The 24,868-nt window shown below is 35.2% G+C and overlaps 1 protein-coding gene across 17 annotated transcripts in view; it reads left to right on the top strand.

Annotated features, from left to right (window-relative positions):
- IFT80 (intraflagellar transport 80) overlaps positions 1 to 24,868 on the top strand; it is a 62,055-nt gene that overhangs the window by 8,837 nt on the left and 28,350 nt on the right. For 16 of the 17 annotated variants that reach the window (XM_026057740.1, XM_026057751.1, XM_026057738.1 and 13 more), the window contains 5 exons: positions 5,564 to 5,674; positions 8,034 to 8,102; positions 16,438 to 16,547; positions 17,384 to 17,473; positions 18,645 to 18,782. In XM_026057740.1, coding sequence (XP_025913525.1) covers positions 5,564 to 5,674; positions 8,034 to 8,102; positions 16,438 to 16,547; positions 17,384 to 17,473; positions 18,645 to 18,782 — 518 coding nt within the window. Of the gene's footprint in view, positions 1 to 5,563; positions 5,675 to 6,874; positions 7,190 to 8,033; positions 8,103 to 16,437; positions 16,548 to 17,383; positions 17,474 to 18,644; positions 18,783 to 24,868 lie in introns of all 17 variants that reach the window. The other variant, XM_026057752.1, reaches the window with a different exon arrangement.

The raw sequence follows: 24,868 nt of genomic DNA on the forward strand, positions 1-24,868 counted from the left end.
GAAATTCTTCCAGAACTGGAGAGTCACTTTAAGCTTGAGAACAGCTTCTGGTTTCAGGACTTAATAAAAAGAAAGGACCAGTATTTTACAGATCTGAGATTTAAAGTAAGGTTACAGTTGCTTCACTTCTGTCTACTCCAAGTGCATAGGTAAAATTTTCCCTTTCTTAATTATATATAAGACTACAATACATTCTAATTTTAAAGCCTTTACTACCTGAGTTTTAAGTTAAAGAACAGAAGAAGACAGAGTAATCCATTGAAACATTGCTTTTGGAGCAAGCTGTATGTGTGTATGTAGTGTAAAAACGCAGAATCTAATGAGTCATATCATTTGACTGTCGTCAGCTGCCAATTCACATGTTGGAAAAGTAAAGAAATTACAGAAATAAAGATGATGTCCATGAGAACTTGATTTGGCTCTATTGTGCATAAGTATAATGATACAGTATTTAAATGCATGATCACATTTTTCCAGATGACTTCTGTCTTAGTGCCTAAGATGAACTTGCTCTTATAAGAAAAAATATTCTTCCCTGCTAGGCTGCAGTTTACTATGCTTCAATATTTGGAAGATGGCTTGTGAATAAAGTAGGAGCTTGTAGAATGGGAAAGGATGCAAAAGATTGTTAAATCAGTTGAATATTTCCCAGTATAACAAGATTTTATCCTGTACTCGGTGACATGTCCCACTGTGATCCTGGTAATGTGACTTAAACCAAAGTGTTTGGTTACTTACAAATTGTTCTTTTATTTTAACTTTTGTGTGTCAGATTGAGGGGTTTGCTTACAGGAGGATTGAAGCCTCTCGGATTCCACTTGGGTCAATGGAAACTATAGTTTAAATATATAAATTGCCATAGAATTGTATGTATTCTTAAAAAACAATTCTGAATGTTTCAGATTGGATACTGAAAATTGATAGATGCCTTTGAGCTAGGTCTCTGTATGTTAGTTCCCTATTTGTGAAGCTCATTGGTTTTCCCAGGTATGTTAGTGAAATATGTTCATAAAGATTATGAAGAGCTGAGTCAGTTAGAGATGAATACTGTAGGCAATGACCTGAGATTATTAATAGTTCAAAAGGGTTTGAGTATTCTGCAGTGAAAAAGGTCTTGGCTAAAGAATAAACAAGCATCTTTTAAACTAGGCATTGGATAAGACAGGTGATCAGATGAAGGAAAAATCCAACAAGAAAAAAAAGAACAACCAACAAAGCTAATTTTTAGTTGGCAATTGTTAATTTCCTGTACTATGAAAAATGTATTACTTATTCAAAGAATAATTCAAATTTCTGTGACTGCAAAAAAACCCTATGATGGCAATACTGATGCTGTGCATGCATAAACTGCCCTGGGTATTACATTATGCATTATATAACAGTTATGAAACTTCATTTGTGGTCTGGATAGATTTTTATCTCTAGATTTTCTCCTTATATGTTTAGATCCTGTATCTGTAGGATTTAATGTGAATGACGTACACTTATTCTAGAACTTGTTTACTGGTTTTATCATTAGGGTCATTATGAATGAGTGTGGAATTGAAACTAAGTAATGACTTTTATGAACGTCTCACAGGATGTTTCTGATGTGCCTTTAACAATTTTGTTGTGTGTGAACAATTTGGTTTTGTCCAGTAGTGTGAGAATACTCCACGCTCCATCTTAATGATAAACGTTTCTGTAAGACATAATTCCACGTCTCTCTAATTAAGGGTAACATTTGGAATAAGGCCATCTGGTATCATCTAATAATGTGACCCTTAATTAAAAAAGATTATGCAAAAATCAGTTACAGCTGTGTAAACTGCATATCATAAATGCAAAAAGTTACACAGTTAAGAAATAGGGCTGGACCCCCATCTGCTGTGGACTAGGAAGGAGAGGGAGCTACACAGAACTGGGAGCTGCAAACCCCTTAGTTCTTATACTTTTTTAAATTCATGGCTAAAAATTTTTTAGTCCTTCAGAGGAAAGAAAATAAAGGTCACTTCAAAAATCAGAGTATAGTTGTATTGATATTCTTCTTTTTCTTATTCAGCAAAGTGGTGTACTGCTATATCCAAACCAGAATGTAATGGGAGGGAAATAATTGAGGAATCAATAATGCTAGTTCAGAGGCAACTTATGTGCGATTAAAATAATGCAAAAGACGAGTATCTTAGAGCTGAGAGTCTATAAAAGAACAGAAACTAGAATAATGTATTAAAATGCAGAAGACAGTATTGAAAATTTTAAGAATCTAAGAATTAACTAAATGAGGGTAAAGAGGTCTTAGCAATCGTGTTAGTGCTGTGAATACAGAAAAAAACGGATTAAGCAGCTGCTCAGAGTACTCAGGTATGAATATAAGTGATAAGGTTAATCTTAAGCAAAAATATATAGTTCAATGTATGATATTTCAAAATGGTCTGATCAAATAAACTGATTTTACAAGCAAAAGATTTTTAATACTGAGAGAAAGAATCATTTGTATAATCCTGCGTTGGCAGGGATTTGGCTGGATGATTTTTCCTTTTGTGCTTAAAAGTAAAATGAAGACAAAGTTTAAGGAGGGTTTTTTTTGTGTGTGTTACGTCTTTTACTACTATGTAGGGTCTGTATTCATCAATACTACAGAGAGCACCAATGTGTGGGTCATGTTTATATACTGACAAAGCTACCAGAATGTTTTTTGCTTGTTTCCAGTTTGTTTTTGTTTTCAAGTCTTTTTTTTTAAACTGAAATAAGCAAAACTAAACATGGGAAGACAGAACACAATACGAGTTGTTTCAGGCTTCCGGAAGTGCAGGCCACGTAAACTACCACCTTGGCCTCTGTGATGTTGATGTGGATGTAGCTGCATGGTGTCCCGTGTTTTAGCATCTGTGCCGTTCAGAGCTAACTCCCTTATCGGCCGCATGTACATACTTGTTCAGATAACGTGTTTCATTACTGAAATAGATGTATATTTAGCTTCTGCTTCTGGCTCTTCTGAACATAAGTTCTTCTTGTGTTCTGTTTCTCTCTCAAGTAAGTTTCTTGGATACAGTATTTTTATGTAGTTCAGGTGACCTTCTGGCATTACTGGTGTTATCATTAAAGACCTAAATCTCCTAAGAAGCTACTTTCCCCTGTAGATGATAATGGAAGTAACTTACTGTTGCAGGCAATAATAAATGCAAAATGTTCCCTCTAACAGGTCAGGTTTTTTCCAAAAAAAAAGCCTGACAGAACTTGTCTTGATAGTCTACATATACGTTCACAAAAATGAGTGTATTGAAATCTGTTAACTTCTGGCTCCCACAATAACTGTAAAGGGAGCGTGCTTTTGCACTTGATTCCGGTCCAAAGTCGAGTGTATCTGCTGCCTCTTCAGTTCTTCTCACACCAGAATTGGAGCAGTGGAGCACCCTTTGGTAAACCCCCACTTTTTTGCTTTTTTTTCTTGGGGGGGGGGAGCATGTTTTTTACAAGGCAAGGTTGCTGATGGCAATCATAAGTTTGTGGCTCCTTTGACATTCGCCTTTGAGTCTTTGCCACCGAAACCCTTTGCTACCTTGTGTAACACGTGCCGGTGCTGTTTAGCCAAGATTCAGGTCACCGCTTCTTCAGAGCCTTTGCACACAAGGAGAAGGAGTTAAAAGTTAGCCGCAAATGCGAGTCTGAGGCTGGCGGCAGCCCCGGGCACCGCCGGGGCAGGGCTGGGGTCGGGGTCGGAGGGGCCGTGTTGGGGCTGGAGACCAGCACACGCTCGTCCTAGCTCGTCCTGTCTGCGTTCAGTCGCGACGTTCCCTAGCCAGCTGCATGTCTCACCGGCACTGATCTGTGCAAGGGCCGGAAGCCTCTTGCTGCTTGCTCAGGACTGAGACTGGTGCCCACTGAAGGCTTCGTGTTTTCCTTGCTGGTGGAGAAGTACTTTGTCAGAGATAAAAGGCTGAAAACTAAACCGTTCCTCTGGGGTCTCTGGCTCTGAATTGCCCCATCCCGCTTACACTGGGCATGAAGGCAGGTGCCGTGTTGCTTGCATGACAGTCCAGTGCAGGGAAGAGACCTTAGGAGGCCTGATCATTTTTATTTGGGCCTAAAGCTTTCCCAAAGCCCAAAACCAACTTATGCTAAAATGGACAAAAGTTGAAGGGTTTTTGTTTTTTTCTGTAGATCTTCTTGGGACCTCTACTGATGAGTTGCATCAACAGATTACTCCAGGGCCAATAATCTACCATATCAGTTTTCTTTAGATCAGCCTGCCTTCCAAGGTCTCCTAAAATGCACAGCTAGATTCTTCAGTTTTCCCTAAGGAGCAAGCTAAACACCACTGCAGTCTCCTGGAAACGTTGCATTAGTTGGTGGCTGTTAAAAGGTTCTTTGAGTTGATGAAGATACTCAGTTCCATCTGAGGTATCTCAGTTTCTTTCTCCATGCCACCTAGTTCCTCCTGATAGGAGATAACTGATTTCCACAGGTTAAACTACCTTCTTTTTATGTTATCTCCCTCATGCTTGTTCATAAGGGCTATGACCAAAAAAAAAAAAAAAACAAACCCCCAAACCCCCTCACATAAGGACCCCAAACGCTTTTGAATTCCTTTGGTAAGTGAAAATATACCCTCCCTTCTCTCTGTTTTTCCAATATGCTGCTGTTCTGGGATACTGCTATTTAACCAGAATGCCCTGTCTTATAATTCATACTCTCAAGGAAGAGGGTCATATGCAGTATGTTTTAATGGAAAAATTATCCCATCTCGAGTGATGGAGCATTTGCACACACTTAGTGTGAGGTATGTGTGTACTGTTTATCTCAAAGAATTCTGGTCACTCTGCAAATTGCTTATGTTGGCTCACTGTCTTGCAGATTAGATAAAATATATTTTTAAGGGTTTTAAAGTAGTTAATTTGAATCACCGAGCTATTCTAAGCCATGCATTTGTTCTGCCGCCCATTTCCTTTGTCTGCTCTTTGGTCCAGTTAAAATTTGATCTTCCTGGATTTAAGCAACCTCCCTCATTTGGAAAGCAAGATTTCCCCAGGCTTCTGTTGAAATCATTAATAGCTTTGTTTTTGGCTTCTGTGAATTTCCACAACAGCCCCATAATGCAAACAGTAATGCTTCCTCCGAGAAAGGCGCTCGGTGATGGTCAGATTGTACTAGCTTTTCCATCTTCCTTTTGGTGTTGAGTGATTTTTCAGTTCTTAAAAAAGAAAGCACAAGGACTCTCCTGAGGTACGGTGTATAAAACTCTGTATGTTAGCTTTCAGACAGTGAAATAACACTGAGGAGTTGTGTCCCCAGAAAAAGGTGCAAACGTTTAGAGGGATGTAAGTAAAATTTAGGGGCAAAATAAAGATTATACATACAAAAGGGGAAAAAAATTAGCATTGCAGTTGGTTTACAAGTATTCTCTTTCTGCAAGAGATTGTTTGTTTGGGCTTATCATAGTTGTGAATAATATAATTGCATGTTTTTTTGTGGGTTTTTTGGTTTTGCTTTGTGTGTGTGTTTTTAACAGAAGACGACACTGTTACTGTCGTAAATACCTAAACACAAAATTAGATATTCTGTTTCTAACCTGAACTTTGTTTAGGGAAGTTCCACTTGATTTCAAAATCAGGAAGACTGGAAAAGAGCGTAGAGGCGCACGGTGGAGCTGTCCTTGCAGGAAGATGGAATTACGAAGGAACAGCACTGGTTACAGGTAAGCATACTTAAAGTGTTTTGAAAACTAAAATAGCAGAAGAGCTCTTTCAAAATAAGGCCTTTTTTTTTTTTTTTTTTTAATATACAAAGTTGACATACAATATGCCCTGAGAAAATGGAAGGGTCCACAAATGTAGTATTAAACACAATTTATGAAACATAAGTACCTTCAATAATATTTACGAAATGTAAGTACTTTAGGGGATAAATACAATAGAGTGTTTTGGAGAAAATAATTTTAAAAGTGAATCCTTGGCATACATTTAAAAGATACAGACCCAAATTTCATAACTTATATCTTAACTGTATTGAATTTGAATGGATAAAACTGAGTCTATTAAGTGTTCGTGTACTGATGTAGCTTTAAATTTTCATGTGAGAAGGGGGGATTGGAAACACAAAATCCACAATATAAATAAAGTTAACTCTAATTTATAACTTTATTTTTAATGTCTCCATTAGCATTGGGGCTATAATCACCTTGTGTAATAGAGGTTAATTTTGTGATATTTGATCAATGCTGTTTTAGAAGAGTGTTCTCTGGTTTTTATTTATTATTTTAACCTATATTAAAGCTAGTAAAAACATTTTTCTTTTAGTAATCCTGTTTATTAGAAGTTATTCTATTTACTGGAAAATAAATGTTTTTAATATCAAAATGTTAAGAGATTTCCATAGACATTCTGTGCTTCATAAAGGAGAATATTTGATTGATTTTTTTTTTTTTTTTTTCTTTTCCTGTCTGTTACAAAAATGGTTGCTAAGTCAGTGCCTATATATCCCTGCACATGACATTGGAGTTTTTTGGCCACCAGAGTTTACTGAGGCCTCATGGGCATCTTAGATGTTCCGGTGCTTCTTTTCCTTGATTATTTGGGTGGTATAGATCCAGTTGCTAACTAACCCTTTTCTCCGATGGGGCTGGGAAAGGGATCTTCCAGCATCTGTATCGCTACGTGTCTTTTTGTCCTAAATCTTCTGGTAATTAGTTGCTTTTGGCATTTTTGTCAAAAACTTCTATCTTGATGTTAAGGAGAAACTAATTGCATTTCCTGTGATAGACTTCTCCTTAGTGGGATTTCTGTTGGTGTCAGAATTTTATGCAGCCTCCTGTTGATCTAGCCCAGCTGATTTCTTTGGACAAATTCCAACTCAGTCCAGAAGTACTGAAGATAATTTTGGATCTGCTTGTTTCCAGACTCGGTCTGACTCTAAAATGCGGCTTCAAGGAAGTCCGTCTGGCATGTTCCTCTTAAATCCCGGAGGGTTCTTTTTAAAGAGAGATTTGCCTCAGGAATTTCTCCAAAGGAAAAATCAAAATTGCTTTTTCAGTCTTCTTTTGGAAAGACTCCATGATACTTATGGGGAATATGTGAACTCATCACCATATCCAAACAGTGTACTCTGAGATCTACTGCTCCTTATACTGCAGCTATGCTTGGAGGAACAGTGAATCATTGATGACAGTGTATCAGTTAAAATATTCTTTGAAGTTCTATTTTAACAGTATCAGGTGTGCACAAATAAGATCTTTTAAATTGTTTTTGTTACATTTTTTAAATATTTAAAGCTAAATCTGCCATAGATAAAAACCTGAAATCTGGTAAGTAAATTACCTTTGAAAGGAGAAATGGTATGAAGAGTCCTGGTGAACCTTTTTACTAATTAACTGAGTTTAGAAGGTTTAAATAAAGACACAGAGCTATACTTTTTAAATATGATAGCACATTAGGAAATCTGTATTTCTTCTGTACACATAACTAACTTTTCTGTATAGTGTATAAGAACCTAATCTTTAATAAATTAACTAAGTTTCTTGGTAACATGCAATTACATTATAAAATTTTAACTTTCTAAATGAAGCCTTCAGTTATCTTCAGTTTCACCATTTATCAACTGTGAAGTGCATGGTTTAATACGTAAAAATCTGCTCCTGCTCTCTTTGGACTCCTAAGAGACTCATTTAATCAGCTCCTGGGCCATTGAACTGTAAATAGATGAAGTGTACTAGTAATGTTGAATAGAAAATAGAAAGCTTGGGGTATTTAAATAGTGATGGGATTTCTCTTCCCAGGAGCAGCTTCAGATAAGAAGACTATCGGGAGTTTCAGGAGAGGAAAAGACTTGCTGATAATAGCAGAAGAAGAGTCTTAAATATTTTTTCCTTAAAACATTATCTGTTTCCTTGTTAGGAAGACTACCTAAATAATATTTACTGGTAGAATGACCTGGGGTTTTAAATAAAAATATTCTAACTTTAAGTATTTCCTAATAAATACCCTACGTTTACAATTGCTGTAATTATTAGATCTATTATTGTTTATAAGTTGATAATTTCCATAACTTTCTGCTTACAGTTGGTGAAGATGGTCAAGTGAAAATCTGGTCTAAAAGTGGAATGCTGAGATCCACTTTAGCTCAACAAGGTGAGTTAATTTTCTTAAAGTTCAGTTAGAACTTTCAATTTTTGGTATATAAAATATATTGAAAAACCAGACCCTAAACCTGGCAGTAATGGTTAATTAAGGATTTTAAGGCCTAGATCAGCTCCACTGAAATTAAAGATAAATCCATAGTTGAATTCAGTAGGAACTGGATCTTTCTCTTTATTTTAGCAGGTAGAAATTCTGACTATCAGCTTCGTTACCTGAACTGCTATGTTCTCATTAAAGTGTTTAAAACCACACTTAAAAGGCCTCTTTTTGAGTAAGAGTGTTTGACTGTTAAACAATTTATTATTAGATTGTAAAATCAGTAGAAGAATAAAACTAAATACGATCTAGTGCATGGGAGCATTTAGTGCTCCCATTGTGTTCCTGTGGACCTACTGTGTGTCATTATACACTCTCAGAAGTGGTGTTCCGTTCTTATCTAATATTGGCTATTGTCATTATTGATTTCATCATTCTTATAATTATAGAACAACTATAGATATTATATTAAAATATAATATTTATTGTGGAACTCCATGTCTTACTACAACAACGCTTATTTCCTTTACTCACCTCTAAAGAAGTTAGCATTTTTGGTCAGTGTTTTCAAAGGAGGAACTTCTCAGCTCAAAAACAGCTGATAAGATCTGTTTAGTCTATTTCTAAATTACCGTATCTATTAAAAATTTTTTATCAGGTGATTTTTTTTCATGATAAAGCACAATCGTCTTTCTTCTTTTCATGCTGACGTGCTAACTACAACTCATAAAAATTTTTCAGGGGTGTTTGCGCTTTATTTTGGCTTGGGCTAGATCAATTGGCAAAATATAAGGAAATTGGTAAAATATTCATCTAATTTTTATTACTGAATTATAAGTAGCAATTGTCTTGTTATGAATACAAAATAGTTTTTGTTATTGTTTCCAGTTTTTCTATTATAGGTTTTGAAACATTTACTTTTTTTGGCTGAAATGGTTATAATTGATCCCTCCCTCAAGACAGTTGTTTTGTGTGATAAATATAATGGAAAAATATTTAGTTTTGTTTTTTAATAAGATGAATATCTTCAAGAAAAAAGCATTTTCTAAAAGAAAAGTACTCTTGCAATATTTTCAGACAACTGTTTTCACTTCCACCCCAAGGATTCTGGAGAGACAAAAGAATCGAAGAATTCAAAATAAATCCATTTTTTAATACCAAGTCACTGACTCTTATGGTGAAACTAAAAAAAAATTTCTAAAAGCATTGCAAGAATGCTTGAAAGATGAGAAAAAGTGTTTATAGGTTAGCTCCTCTGTGCTTTAAAGCTCTTAACAGCCCTGGTTCAACAATCTACTTAACCCAGTAACTAATTTAATGTATGCAGAGAGTCCTATTGAAGTGAAACTGTTCCTGTGCTTAAGTTCTTTGTTGAACTGGGACCATAGAGACCTAACCTCAGTCTTAGCTTTGTAACTACAGTTTTATGCTTACTAGAGCATTCCAGTTATTTTTATTTAAGTCAGTTTAAGATCACATTATTTTAAAGTGTAACACTGCAAGCTGCAAATACATTTTTATACGCATTTGATATTTAAAACACCCAAATTTTTATAATCATAATTTCTAACATTTATATACTATTTCAGTGAAAATATCAAGCTAGATTTTGTTTTTCAGACTTCATACATTGAAATCATGTGACCTTTTGACATTTTTAAGAAACCACATGCACCTGGGGTTGGGTTAAATGTCAGACCCTTATCTCTTTCTAAAACAAATTATCTAAATTCTTTCAACCTGTTGAAGGCATTTTAACCACAGGAGTAAAGGTAAAATGTATTTCAGTTCTGTTAAGGAAGTTCATATTCAGATGTAATGTATTTTTCATGCTTACAATGTAAAAAGATAAGCCAATCAAACTATATTTTTTGAAAAAAAATTGAACAACACAACACACTCTACAGTGTTTCTCAATTCATGTATTTCAAGTTTCTTATGTTTAACTGTGCTTATTTGAGGTATCATGCTTAGTTTGATGAAGCTTATAAAGTAAGAGCCTCATTCTATTTTGATATATGCAAGTTGAATTTCTATTGATTTCTCAGAGCTGCTGGTATAGTGTAAGGGAAGAATTGGGTCCCCATGGAATAACTCTCTTTTTGTATTTGTGTTTTAAGATAAGATCCTATGAGGCTCAAAAGCCCTTTAAACTTTTAATTTGCAGGATCAGATTCCTGCAGAACATTCTGTAAGCTGCTGACATACCTGGCATCAGGATAGGACTCTGCAGAAATTTTATGTTGTTTAAAAGAAGTATATTATGTTTGAGCTAATTTTGCACTTTCTTTATCATCTCCTTAAGAAATGCAAGGATTACCATTGCTAACATTCTTTCTACTCATGCCTTTGTATTAGAAATAAATTTTCAACGTCTTATCTTTGAATAATGGTCCACATGCCTATTCTATCTTTGGATTTTTATTCACTACGGAAACACGAATATAGATTTTTTCCCTTTTTTAGCCTTTTCAGTACTTCTGTAGAGTGCTCTGGCCCCATGTCCTTCCATCATGCTGATGCATGGAATCAAGTTAGTTTGCCCCAATAGCCTCTATTGCATTCAGCCTCTAGCTGTAACATATTGCTGTTATGGCTACGTTGTTCTTTGAGCCCGATCTTGCTTTTTCATCCTTAGATTATATTCTTCCTTTTATTTCTCCTTTTCCTTAAACAGAAAGCTTTTTAAAAATTGCTATATTTGCAATCCTTTGGGCTTCCAGCTGGTGCTGTGTACTGATACATGTGGATGAGGTAATATTTTTTCATGGCTTCCTTTGGTATATGTTGGTAACCCACATGACTGTGCTTAAAACAGCATTGTATCTGTGTATTCTGTGATGCACGCATTGCAGCATGGCTCTGTGCTCAAAGTGTCTCTCTTCCTTTGGACAGTGCCACAAAACTATAAAGGGTAAGATGTGCAAAGAGTCGAAGGCCCACGTATGAAAGAAAGAACAGCTTTAACAGCACAGATTTTTATGGTACATTGTAGACCCTGACGCTAAGATTATTTGCAGTGAAGCCCTACAGGGTCTGTGTTACTGTAGGCTCAGTGGTGCCACCAGCACTGAGTCCTTCACAGACCAAATATCTGGTCAGTAGGACCAGTGCTGAGCCCACAGTTACATAGCCTCTCTTGAGATGTCTTTGTCCAAAATCGCTACTGGTGAGGCTCATAAACTACTGGCTCTCTAACCCTCATCATCCCCTGCAGGCTCAAAGGTATTGGTCATGGCAACAAAAAGAAGAAAATAAAAAAGTAGAATGCAAGCGTGCCTTTCTCATTACTATCAAGATTATTCCTGCAGCACCATTTTTTTTAGCTCATCCCATCAATGAATCTGATAACTTTGCTGATAACTTTACTCTTCCTCCAAGATCTGAGAACCTTAGTGGACAGACAAGTCTCATGGATCCGCCCTAAGTGTTTAATTGCAACCAGGCTTATGCTGGAGCACCTGCCTTCTTAATGTGAGTCACAAAACACACTGGTCCTCTAACATCAAGGCAGAAGATCAGGTGATATTTCAGTTCTCCATCTTTAAGCTGCAAGTTTGATTACTGTCTAAGGATATATAGTTTCTATCGTAGGTTAGAGCACTCCTTAGCTTCCTCGACCTTGTTAACTATTTTAGTGTCCCTAATTCCAGTAAAGACAGGTATAATTGCTTGCAGGAAAGCCATATCTTAAATTCACAGGTTGACTTTCCTTCTCGTGCTGTGAAAACTTAGTTTCTTTAAGAGCATTTGGTGAAGAACTTCACCGTAACCTTTATGAAAATGCACATACATTGTACAGGCCAGTTCAGTCCTGCTTTTTTATTCTTGGTGAAGCCATGACTTCCCAGTATAAAAGAATATGACACTAATTATTTATCATTTAAATATCATTATCCACAGACTTACTGCTTCTATCTTATACATTTTACTAATTTACCTTGGATGGATTTGTAGTTCTTCAGGTGATCTCTGTCGCCTTTCTTTCAAGCTGACATTGTATTTGTAAACTTCTACTCTTAAAGTTTTATCTTTCTTGAATATTATCTTTTGATCGTGCTGACTTTTTTCAATGGGCTTCCAGTGTTTGGTATGCTGTAACTTAAACAATATTACATGTGAAAGCCTGTTTCATTTATAGTCATTATTGTATTAAATTATCTAAGGCTATTGTAGTTAGAAGACTACTTATATCCTGATTGTATTTTACATAACAATAAATACATATAAATACATAAATACATCTGGCTTATACGCTAAGAAAAGCATGAGGGAGTAATGTGAATAATTGCTGTGCAGGTTGCCTTTTTTGGTTACTGAAAGCAAAATCACAACAGTTGCAATGTATACACTTTAATTACACTTTAATTATTGTGAAGTGGGACTTGCTTTTTAAGGGATGATGGTATTCAAGATGCAGCTCCTCTTTTTGTGCTGCCACAGAGAGACATAAAATTGTCTGAATTAATGTTTTTGTTGCTGTGGAAGGAAAAAGTCTCATACAGACATGCTGTTATAATTAGCAAAGAATCTGCTATGGCCGCAAGTGTCAGTGACTGCTCAGTCACCCTTGCACCCAACCTTAGCTCTTTCCCTGTTACACCGATTGGCCACTGGATTGGTTCGTTGAGATTAACATCTGCTAGTAGAGCACTGAAATGTGAAAAGCCCACCTTGTAGCTTCCTGCTGACGTTCCTTCTTCAGATCTTCTCTCAGCCCACCTTTGCTACTTTTGTTGCACAGTATTTTTTTTCGTGAAACTGTTTACCACCAATGCAATTCACTCCAGTTTTTCTGCTGAATTTTTCTTTCCACAGCAATGCAATGTATTGGCTGTCCTTTCCCAACCAAGTTCTTGCTAAGCGCAGAAGGAAATGAGTTAACTTAGCTCCTGCTGTTAAACCCTGGAAATTGTGGTTAAGTAGTTAGCCATCGTAAAATTTTTAAACGTTTGGTTTAAATATAAAAATCTTCTGACTGTTTAATCAGCATTAGAGCAGGACAAAAATTAGTTTATTTTGAATTTCTGTACAGCTGGTGTCAGAATTTATGTCATTTTCAACACAAATTGCTGCCAGCAGGAAAATAGCTAGTGCCAGGTTTACTTAATGTATGTTCTATGTTTCTGTGAATTGTCTCCTACTGACTTACCGTGGTTGAAGAGTAACAAGCCCCCGCCCAAAAGGTACATGATAATTACATCATTCTCTAGTTCTAAACAAAATAAAATAAATGCCTTCCCAAAATAAAATATACAAATCACAAAAATATTCAGGAGCAATGACACCAGATCTCGGTTTAGAGTTTAAATGTTTGAAAGCTCAAATCAAGTTTATTGTGCTGAATTGATAGCTATAATAAAATCAGGTTTTTGTTCAGAGAGAAAATTTGAAGGCTGAAGAACTGGTAAGATATTAGATGACGTTAGGACAGTTGATACATCCGTTCAATCAGTTAACTGTCTAAATCTCATCAAAATACTCCCATCGAAAGGGAGCGCCTGAGTCATTTTTAGAAACAGAAAAATGCCAGAAGTGTCTTTGAAAATTTTACCCAGTAAGAGCATTTTCTTAAGACTGTTTGGGTTTCGTATTACCATAAATGATAGATGTACTAAAAACGGTTTATTTACTCAATTTTAATTCATTTGATCAAATTGATAGTTATCAACTAAAATATGCTTGAATCCCTAAGTAAAGCACATTTTTGAGACTAAAGCAGAATTTATTTCTATTTTCCTCTTCTAAAATTCTTAAGTTGTCAAGTACAAATGTTTAGACTGTAATAATTGCTCTTTCTTAGGTTTCTTTTTTCTCCGATAGAACTTTTGGGGTGCAGTTCTAGTTGCCTTAATTTAGGTGTGCCATTAATGCCGTTTGAGGTTCCTTAAGTTACTGTGCCTAATCGCCAAATCTATTCCTGAAGGAGGTGGATTTCCTTAAGGTCCTGTGTCATGTCTGTAAGTTCCATACGGATATCTTGGGGTACACTAGGCACATCACATCGCTCTAGATCCTCGTGTTTAGACAACTGAATTGCTTCTTCAAAGGCCTCATTTCTGCCAGGGAGAATATTAAGTCTGTTAGTTGAAAAACAGAGTCCTGAAATAAGCATTCTCTTTCCCATTTCCAAAGGTATGGAAGCAAGTTCTACAAAAAGTAAAAAGAATGATCTGACAGGGGCTTATTACACAGTCTGCCTCCTTGCAGTTTTATATTCACTGTTTCCTGATGTCTTGTAATACTGAGGCTATGCTGAAACTTGCTCTCCATTGCTGCAGGGCTTTTGCTGTGACAGAAATAAATGTTTGGACATGCTCTTTATTTAATTTTCCTAGTTTTATTTGCATGGAATCGAGCAGAGTAATACTTTGATTCTTTGTCTTCAGAGGAGAGCAATCCTGTCAAGTACTGAGGAAAATATTTGTGTAGTTGGCAAGTCTGATTAATTTTTTTTCCTGGATGTTTTTTCCATGCCATTTTTCACTTCTGTTTTCAAAAAGATATTTTAAAACTGCAACATTATGTGTTTTCAAAACAAAGCACTCAGTTTTATTTTGGCTACCTCATTCTGGAGTTTTTAATCCACAAAAAAATCTTTCCACTTAATTGGGAGAAATCTGTGAAGTTTGCAGGCCACTCTTTCTAGTTTGATCTGCTGTTAATTCATTTTGCAAGTTGCTTGTGTATGGGATGTTTGTTCTTTATTTGTACAGCAAAACAAAAAAATGCATTATGGTACAGTCTTAATTATGGAGCTTAAACATCTTCCAAAGAATAATTCAGGTGCAACACAAAGTATTTTTTACCCACAATGGCTATTAGCAAGTATTAGGGTGATTGTTTTCATGTTGATTTTCTTATCTTTTAAGTGGCAACTGTGAATACAGTCGCATCAAAGAATACAAGGTCAAATAAATAAAAAATGCAGCTATTATTGTTTGCTTTTTGGAATTGTGTAGAACTTGAATTATGAAAGGTTTTACAAATAAATAGCATGGTAAATGGCAATAGAAAGTGATGTTTGAGAAAGATGTGATATTAAGAGCACAGTGTTAAAATGATAGGTGGTGGCTTGATGGACCATCTACCTGATTTTCTAGTTTTGTTTCTGATACAAATATTTCTTGATGTTAAATTAGATATTGGTCAGTATCACAAGCAGTGGTCTCAGCGCTTGATGTAATCGTATTGTAGGTATTCTGGCAGACTAGTTCTGGGGGGCATTTCAAGGTAAACATGAAATGGTTTTGTAAATATTTATGGGAAGTGTTTACAAATCTGATGGAAAGCAGGAGAGAAGATCTGAAGGTTTGACAGCTGGGCATTGAAGGCTTGACCTTGTGGACTGATCAATGGGAAGAGTTAACATTTTAATACTTAATGAAAGATGTCACGATGCAGATAGGCCTTATAAGTAAATTGGCCATGAAGGGCTTTGTCTGATGTTATAGAGAAAATTGAACAAATGGAGAAGGGCAACGAAAATCTTTGCAGTGTCCTGGTTAGCCATGAGCCAAGGGGGTCAGTATCTCCAGGTAGGAGAGGAGCACCTTAAAGCTGAAAGACTACCCAAACCTGAGAAGGAAGATATCATCTTATTTTGCTCAAATGTGTCTTGTAAGAAACTGGTCAGATTTTTTTAAGAGAGGGGAAACAGGAAAACAATTAGGAGTTTAGACATGAGGTTCAGCAAAGCCAAAGCAGTGAAACTGTTTTGCTATGAAAACAATTTCAGTGAAAAAGAAGAAGAGGAAATCTTATAAAGGAAGAAATCTGGTGGTATAAGTTCTTCCAGAGATGGTTTTACAGTAAGCGTGAACTGAAGAAGCAAGTGGTAAATGTAGTTGGAGCTAGTGGGATAGACTTTGCAATAAAATAAGTGGGTCTTAAAAGTTACATGATACATAGGAAGAATTGATAGGTACGGTACATGAAGAGGAGAGCATTGTGAATTAGGTACCTGTAGCAGTAGTTAAGTCATACACATTTTCAGTAACCCAGATGTAGTATCTACAAGTCACTAATTCATCATTTGTTTTGGTGAGGTCTGTAGTTGATTTGTTCAGTGTTAAATTTAAAGTGGTCCTGTTGAAAGCAGTAAGTGTTTGACTGCTTACTAACTTACCTACAGTTATACAAGTACCGGGGGCAAATAGTTGCCCCTAGGTTGGCCTTCTCCCACACTTGGGTTTTTGATGCATGATTTTAAGTAACCAGTTTGAAGTGGCTGTACCAGTTTGATCAGACAAGTCTTCATAAGAAATGTTTTCTTTCATGCTGTCTGCAGGAACACCAGTGTACTCAGTAGCCTGGGGACCCGATTCTGAAAAGGTTCTCTATACGTCAGGAAAGCAGCTGATTATTAAACCTCTGCAGCCAAATGCTAAAGTTTTACAGGTATCATTAATATAAAATTATGTATGTACTGAGCTTTGTGAGTATTAATTTAGAATCAGGTAAAAATTTAAGGGAATTAAAAGTGGGGCTGCATTAAAGTCAGTGGATGTACTTACTCCAGTTCTCAGAGTAAAACTAGCAGATCTGGAGAATTGCTGCCTGTGGTTCTAGCATGTTATGTTCTTCTCTTGACTTTGTATAATGCCTTTACTATGTTAAACCAGACTTCAAGATATATTCTGATTTGATACTAATCATATACACATTTGACAGTACCATTTATTGTTAAGGTTGTCTCACACTTCCCATGTGAAAATGTTTTTGTCTTCTATAATTTTGCCAAACATAAAAGATTTGTGCTGAAATTTTCCATGCAGCACATGTGCCACTCTTTTTTGCTCTCCTATTTTAACCAGAATTATTCTTTTTTTGAGAATAAGAATAAAGGAATTGTTCATTTCCTAAATTAAATTTATTTGACAATTTCTGCTACTGATAAGCTTGAGGCCTTTGAGTAAGCATTTCCCTTTTATAAATAAAGAAAAGGCAGAAAAATGCAGAAGCCTTTCTGTTTCTTTTGATTATGAAAAGGGACAACAATACAGAAGCCATAGCTTGGAACGTTCTTTCAGTGTAGATTGTTATGCTTTCCTTCTACCTTATTCTAGACTGTATTCGATCTATTATTTTGCAGAAGAGATAATATCTGTGCATTTTTATGGTTGGAAACCCTGATCTAGTTTGGGGCATGTGAATGCTACTAAATGATAAATGATAAATACTAAAAGTTGTCAGACTTGTTGCATCTATAGTTAATTTATTTTTTTCCATTTCAGTGGAAAGCCCATGATGGACTTATTTTAAAAATTGACTGGAACTCAGTCAATGATCTTATTCTGTCTGCAGGCGAAGACTGTAAATACAAGGTTAGTACTTGTTAACTTTTTAGGGGAAACTAAATTACCGAAAGGGATATTTTTAGGCAGCCTGATGTTTTATAATTTTAGTAACACTTATAAGCTAATATTTAAAGAAGCCTTTCAGTTTTCAGGAAAAACTTATGACCCCAAGCTGTATTAAGCTGTATTATTTGTAAATACATCTCACTCTATCTAGTAGCATAAAATTACAAATGTTTGCTTGAGAAAATATGCCAAAATAAAAATAAGTAAAATGCAGTTGAAACAAACTCCCAAAGGAAAATGTGTAGAAATATAACAATAAATACTTGCAATAATATAAGCTATAATATGTACTGAGAAAGTGAATATATTATTAGTGAATATCTTAGGAAATTGTATGGTTGGAATATTGTATATCCAAAATAGAAAGCACATATTGTATTTCTTCCCTTAATTACAAACTTATTTTTAGTTGTACAATATGTTCGTTCTGTCCTTCTCTTAAGAGTGTATGATGGCTGTGATACAATCATACAACGGAGTTGGGTTTTTTTTAATTTTCTATCAAAGTGTTAAAAACAAATTATTCTGTGAATTAACTTCCTGGTCTTCTGTTGGTTACAATCAGTTATAAAATCTCTTTGGTCTGGAAATTTGCAGAGTTGTCTTCCACTGTTGGAAAACAAATGCAAATAGAATAATCCTTGTGGTTCTGTTAGAGACTTACAGTAAAGTGCAGGAAACAAAACTCAGTTGTTAGTTCAAAATATTTTATACAGAGCAATGTAACGTTTGCCATGATAGCAAAGCAAATTCCATTGCGTCAAACAAACCAATATTGATTGTGAACAACCTTTAATGAAAGATAAACTACAATATTAGGTGTGGTTTTCCAGTTATACAAAAATGTTTTAAAATAACTTAGAAGTGTGAATGTGATTCTACAGAACATTTGTTGGTCTAGAATTCTAAAAGTTAGTGCATTTTTAATTTGTCCTCAGTGGAGAATTTCTTTTGACAAGTGTGTTTTAAAATAAATAAAAATACTAAGTACACTCAGTACCTGTGTTTTTAATGGAATGATTTAAGAATGGAAAGTGTATTTCTGTAACTTAGGTGAATATGAGGGAAAGTGATACCTCTAGAATAAGTAAAGGCACACACAAAATATATTCAATTTTTTTTTCCTTTTAAGGTTTGGGACAGTTATGGGCGTATACTGTACAGCTCACAGCCGCATGAATATCCTATAACATCTGTTGCCTGGACTATGGATGGGGAATTATTTGCTGTTGGGTCTTTTCATACTTTACGTCTATGTGATAAAACTGGGGTAAGTAACAACTCTGAGAAATAGCAGATGTGGAAATTTATTGATAATATAGTAAATATTCCTAGGGATATAAGTATATGGACAAGTATTTTTATTGGCAGAAACTGATCTTGAGTTCCAACATCTTTCTACCAAGTGCATCTAAGATACTCCCTTCTTGATCTGCTCAGCTGCACTTACCAATGTGTTTTGGTCTGGGTAAAAGTTTTCATAATATTCTGCCTTTCAGGACATTAAAATTTTCTGTATGTTTTTTAACTTCTTAATTAAAAATACTAAGTTTACAAGCACCTCTCATAAAGCGATCATAAAATACAGTTGTTAACTGTGAAAAGCAATGAGGGTATAGGAATAATAAAAAAGAAGGTAGAAGAACAATGTCCATGGGAGAACAAAACATAAGAATGAAAGTTCTTGTGAATTTATTATTTGGCTTTTTTCCTTAGAAGTAGTAAGAGTTTACAAGCACATCTCATAAGGAGATCACAAAATGTGATTATCAAGCATTAGAAGCGATAAGGTTAAAACAGTAGTAAAGAGGATCTAAGAACATTCTTGCATTTGTTTTTTAATGCTAGACAGGACACTGTTTCCAACTAAAGGTGTGTTTTAATCTGAGCTTTTTTGACATGGCCATTTGTGTATTCATTAACAAAGTGTCCCTGGCCTTTTTTTTCTTTTCTTTTCTTTTTTTTTTTAACATATGTGACTACTACTTTCTAAAGCTTCCTAAAGGAGATACCTCTGTTTCTCTCTTCTTTTTTCTTTTCTGACTTGCAGCTTTGCTCCAAGTTTGTTATTGTTGACCCAGTTTTTTTCCACTTGGTCTCCAACTAAAATTAAATTAATGTAGTTTCATCTGCCTTCATTGGTATTCTAAGTCCGTTAACCCAGGGCACAGATTGACCTGATTGTCTCTGTGGATTTCCTGTGGTTGTGCAACTTTTTCTTCAGACTTGCACTGCATCGAACCTCACTAGTTTTGGGACTTTTATTGTCCCACTGTTTACCTCTTTTGTTGTGTTTTTTGCCCTCTTGCTCGGGTTGGCAAATCAGCATTTGCGGTGGTGCTTTGGGGCATCTTCAGTACCGCATGGTTCTCCTTACCATGAACTGGAACCGCACATTTCAAGTATTTATACATTCTTGAAGAATAGCCTTTAAAATTTATATGAGAAAAGGCACACAGGTTAACTTACCATCTCCGAGTCTTCATATTTCACTTTCTATACTGATTCTGGTTTTGGTAATCTTCACTGACAAAATAAGTGTGATCTAGGTCTTAACTTTGAAGCAAGGATTGCTTCAAATAGTATTGCTCTAGGTATAAAAAATACCGAAGTAAAGAAGATCTTTCCTGTCTCTTTCTGGTAGAAGACTCAAGAGCAAATACGCTGTGAGAAGTTTTCTTTTGCTGCGTCAGATTTCATGCAGAACACACAGGGCACAAAATTCAAATTAAACTGCGCAAACCTTGTTTGTTATGACAGATTGCTGTTTCCATCACTTAATGCTTTTCATCGTGCAAATTATTCTTTTAAAATAAGATACATCTTACTGTTGGGTTTATCTGCCTTTGTCTTGTTCAAATTGGACATTACTTCTCTCTGCAGAAGAAGATAGATAAATTGGCTCTGTGCGCAGCCGTGCCTCGGCCGTTAGAGGATGGGACGTGGAGGTGCTTGGTCGCTGGCTACGTTGCCAGTTTACGCGTGGGGACATCTTTTCCCCTCTCGAGCATCCTTCTGCCGGGGTTACCGTTAGGCGTTGAGGGTGAGAGCGTGTCGTTGCCTTTACGAGCGCGGTGCCCGAACCTCCGGGTCCCCTTGCTGCTTCCCGGGCGCGTACCCTTCGGATGGCCCCGCAGCTCCCCGTCCTGGGCAGTGTGGAGAGGCAGGCATATTTTTCTCGAGAGTGTGTCACAGTTTTTTACTTAAATCTTTGCCCCATCAATAAGAAATAGAGATAAAATGTTTAAGGTGTGTATTAACTTAGTTATGAATGATCAGGAAACGCAATCCACGCTGACAAATGTCTTGCTGTGTTGAATAGGCAGAAGATGATGGTTTTCTTGAGAGAAATAAATAGTTTACTTTAAAATTATTTTTAAATTACATCATTTAGCATCTATACTTTTCCATTAGTGTCATTTCAGCTAATTGTATTGGGATAAATATGGAATTATGTGACAATTTTTCTTTAAACAATCACTCAAGTATTATAAAGTAGCCTGGTTTGCTCTTGCTTGCTGTGAGTAACATGATACGCCGTGTTTCACCTGGAGCACTTGTGATTTCGTTATCAGCGTTAGAACGTACGGGAGATTAAAAAAAAGTCTAGATAGTAACTATGTATTATCTTCAGCCCAGGCAGCTTCTAAACTGGCATGTAGGAGTTTAATAATAATAAAACAGCCAAAGAGAGAAGAGTGTACAAAAAAGATCATGTAATAACAGAAAGAAACTACATTTTGAAAATAACTTTGAACTCTGGAAATGCGGAAAGTGTTTATATATGACAAATGAATCAGCAGTGCAAAACCATACGGCTTAAATTCTCCAATTGTGATTTAATTTTTAAAAAAGATTTGATCAAGGGAATTTAATTAGAATTGAAAGATCAAGAGATTAATATAATAATGTCCTGTGTCATCAGCAACTAAATTTCAATATAAATCATATTGTCTCAAGATTTTGTTTATTAATGTTTAATTATATTATCTGGTACTACTTAGTTAGCTAAGATTTAGTTATTTTGATGCTATTCTCAAAAAGAAATTCACTTAAAATATATACTTTAATTTTTTCTCCATTTAATATGTCATTTAACTTCATTTAAAATGTAATTAAAACAGTAGCCTACACTGACCCTTGTCCCTCCATCTGCCTATACGAATATGCCATTTTAGATGTGTTTATATACATATAGCTTATTTGGCTCAATGAAACTTAATAAGGTATATTTGTATAAAGCAGTTTATACTAATATAATTACATCTGCATAGGACTGCATTATGTAACATATAGTATTTTAAAAAATGAGACTAGCCATTAGTATTTTCTTCTTAAAGCAGCACTTTAAACCATGCCCTCTTCTTCCACAACCATTTTCCATCTCCTTCCTGAATACTGGGATCATCAAGCTATATTAGCAAATTGTAAGCTGAAATGAATGTGGTCTAATGTGGGGGAGCCCAACAATTTAAACTGCATTTTGCACTCAGTGTAGACTTATGCTTAAAAGTGGCAATTTGATATCAAAGACTGATGTGGTGGAAAAGGAAGATGAAAAAAAATTCTATTTTTTTTTTCCTGCTGTCATGTACCTCTGTTTTGTACCATATAGCTTTTGTTTTTGACATCCAGGGCCTTTTTTTTTTTTCCTTGTTAGTTATTATGTAATTTGATCTAATCTAAGTACAGTTCAAACTCCTGCTAGCTGAAAACTGGTAATTTTAAAATCAGTATTTAATATTGTACGGGCTTGTGGACTTTGTTAAAATTTTGTTGCAAGTAGGTTTGTTTTTTCATAAAATTAAGGGTTCTTTTACCTGGTTCTTTATTCAGCTCTTACAGAACACACACAGTAGCTAGTGCCAGGTGCCTTTGTCTGTTTAGCAGCTAGCAATGATAATTTATTAGATTAATCTTCAAAAGTCATGAATTTCATGAAAATTTCTTTCCTGACATTAACTGTAAATAGTTACTAAAGAAGTAGTTTTGCTAGGACTGAGGGAAAAGGAAGAATGACTCACGTACCACCAGAGTGATGGAGTTTGAAGAGAACCAGACCTGGCTTTTACTGGTCAACACAGACATTTTTATTATGTCTGATGTAATGGAGCTGTATTGGCAAATTGCTCCTCAGGGAGCCATCAGGCGATATACATATCATTAACTCTTCTCTAGCATGTGTGTTCAGTTTTGGGACATAATTAAATTAAATTCTGCCAGTGTGTGTTCTGTTCTCCTGTTCTTTTTTTCTTCCTTGATACTTTGTTCTAGCAGCTTTACATTAAAAAAACTTCAAATATTACAGTAACTTTTTAGAACAGTTTCTTAATTTAAAAATATCCCTTCCTTTGATAGCATTATGTTTCTAAAAGAAATTATATGGCTGTCATACAGAATACCAAACAATATATATTTTATGTTGGAATTTATTGCCTATTTTAGTGTCCATGATCATTAAGCTTATAGAGAGCACTAAGCTTAATATTAAAGTGTGAATATTAAAAAGTAAAGCTGGCTGTATTGGTGAGTAGACTTTAAGCTTCCAGGTGTTCTCAGCTTTTGAAAAGCTAGTCATTTGTATGGAGGGCAATACTTAAAAAGTTCATTTATGTAAATTATTTCCTGCAGCTCTACATGCTTCCCTTGACATTACTGATTGGGTCAAGATATTTACGTAGTAGAAGGTGGTAAGAATGACTGTAATTCACTAATTTTCCTCCTTTTCCTCTCCACTCCCACATAGTATCTTAGAAAACAGACCATATATATGTGCTCCAAAGACAGGTTGCTTCCTCAGTTGTTTGGAGAATTTAAAGAATAATTTAAAAAAATCCATAAAGTGAAACACTGTGGTCAAATTAATCCTTTTAGAATTATCAACAAAAGCTAGCAAGGATGGACATCAAATTTATATTTTAATAACGCTGGTGTTTCTGCCTTTGTTTTGGGGAGGTCTTTCAGATTTTTTTCCATTAATAGCTATAGATAACAGATTTTTTCCATTAAAAACCATAATTCCAAAATAACCAATAATCCCCTTAATGGGGATTGATTGGTTTTGTTGTTGTTCTTATTTTCCAAATTAATAGTGCTCTTATTTCTTTTTAAACATTTTTCTGGTGATGTTCACCTACAGTCTGCTTTTGTAATAAATAGATGCTTGGTTGACTGCTAAATCTTGCCTTTTGATTTACTTCAAGATTTTAATTTAACCGCCATGTTTAGCAAGTGTTTTATAATGAAAGCAATTGTGTGTGCATTGGGCTGTAAGTTCATCTTTTTAAATGATTATGTACCTTCTACAGGATTTCTCTTTTATTACAGAACGCACTGAGGCCATTTTACTAGACTGCCAGTCTGCATGTTTGACTGCTTCTGTTTACCTTGCATTTATATCCCATGGCTCATTCCATGCAATCTCTAATTTTGCTAGAAGTTTTATAAAAATATTTAGGAAATAATAAATCTTGGGAAGTATTGTCTGGTATGTATGGAAAATAAGGGGAAAAGTTCCGCAAGTGTAACAGCTACTTTTTCCCCCTCCATTTAAAAGAAGCGGAAGTATAGTGCTATAGTTAAAAGCTATTGAGCTCAGTGCTAACATGCTGCTTTTGCACTTTTTCTCAAAAAGATAAAGGCTTAAACTTAATGAAAGTTGGTTAAAGGATTTTGAAGTTCAGGATTGGTCATATGTTAAATAGTCAGCAGTGCTTGTCCGTTTTTCCTTTTTTATTTTTCTTTAAACTATTGACAAATGACAAAGCATCTAAGAGTTTTTAAAACTACGGTGTAGCAGATATTTACAGAAAATCTTGGAAAATGATACTTCAAGGGTTTAGTTTTAAAGCCATGTTTTGCATTTAGGGCAATAAATTGTATGACTACAATAAAATTAACATTAGAACTTTAAATTAACATTAGATATTAGACTAACATAAACAAGGTGGCAAGATTTCAAATGACTCTACATACAATGTGTGTGTTTTCATAATATTCTGATAGTGCTGAATTAACTTAAACTACAGCACCATGAAAACCCCAGCCAATCTGTTTTCTGTAGAGTTACAATGAGCTTTGATCCCATTACATTTAGTTTTAGTCTTGTTTTGCAGAGATGCATTTGACAGTATTACAAAAACAAGTTTTTCTTCTGCAGTCTCTATTTCATCTACCTTTATTTTAAGAGTCATGATTCTGAATTCTTTGTACTCAATAAAAGAAAAATATTACAGATAGGTTTCCCATTGGGTTATGCTGGTAACTGATTCGTTCCAAGTTGACATATTTTAATTTATTAGAATTGGCTAATGCAACTTCTGGAAGAAAATGAAAACATGTGGAGCATCTATGGAA

Source organism: Apteryx rowi, unplaced genomic scaffold, assembly GCF_003343035.1.
Source record: "Apteryx rowi isolate R43461 unplaced genomic scaffold, aptRow1 scaffold_140, whole genome shotgun sequence".
Taxonomy (NCBI): Eukaryota; Metazoa; Chordata; class Aves; order Apterygiformes; family Apterygidae; genus Apteryx; species Apteryx rowi.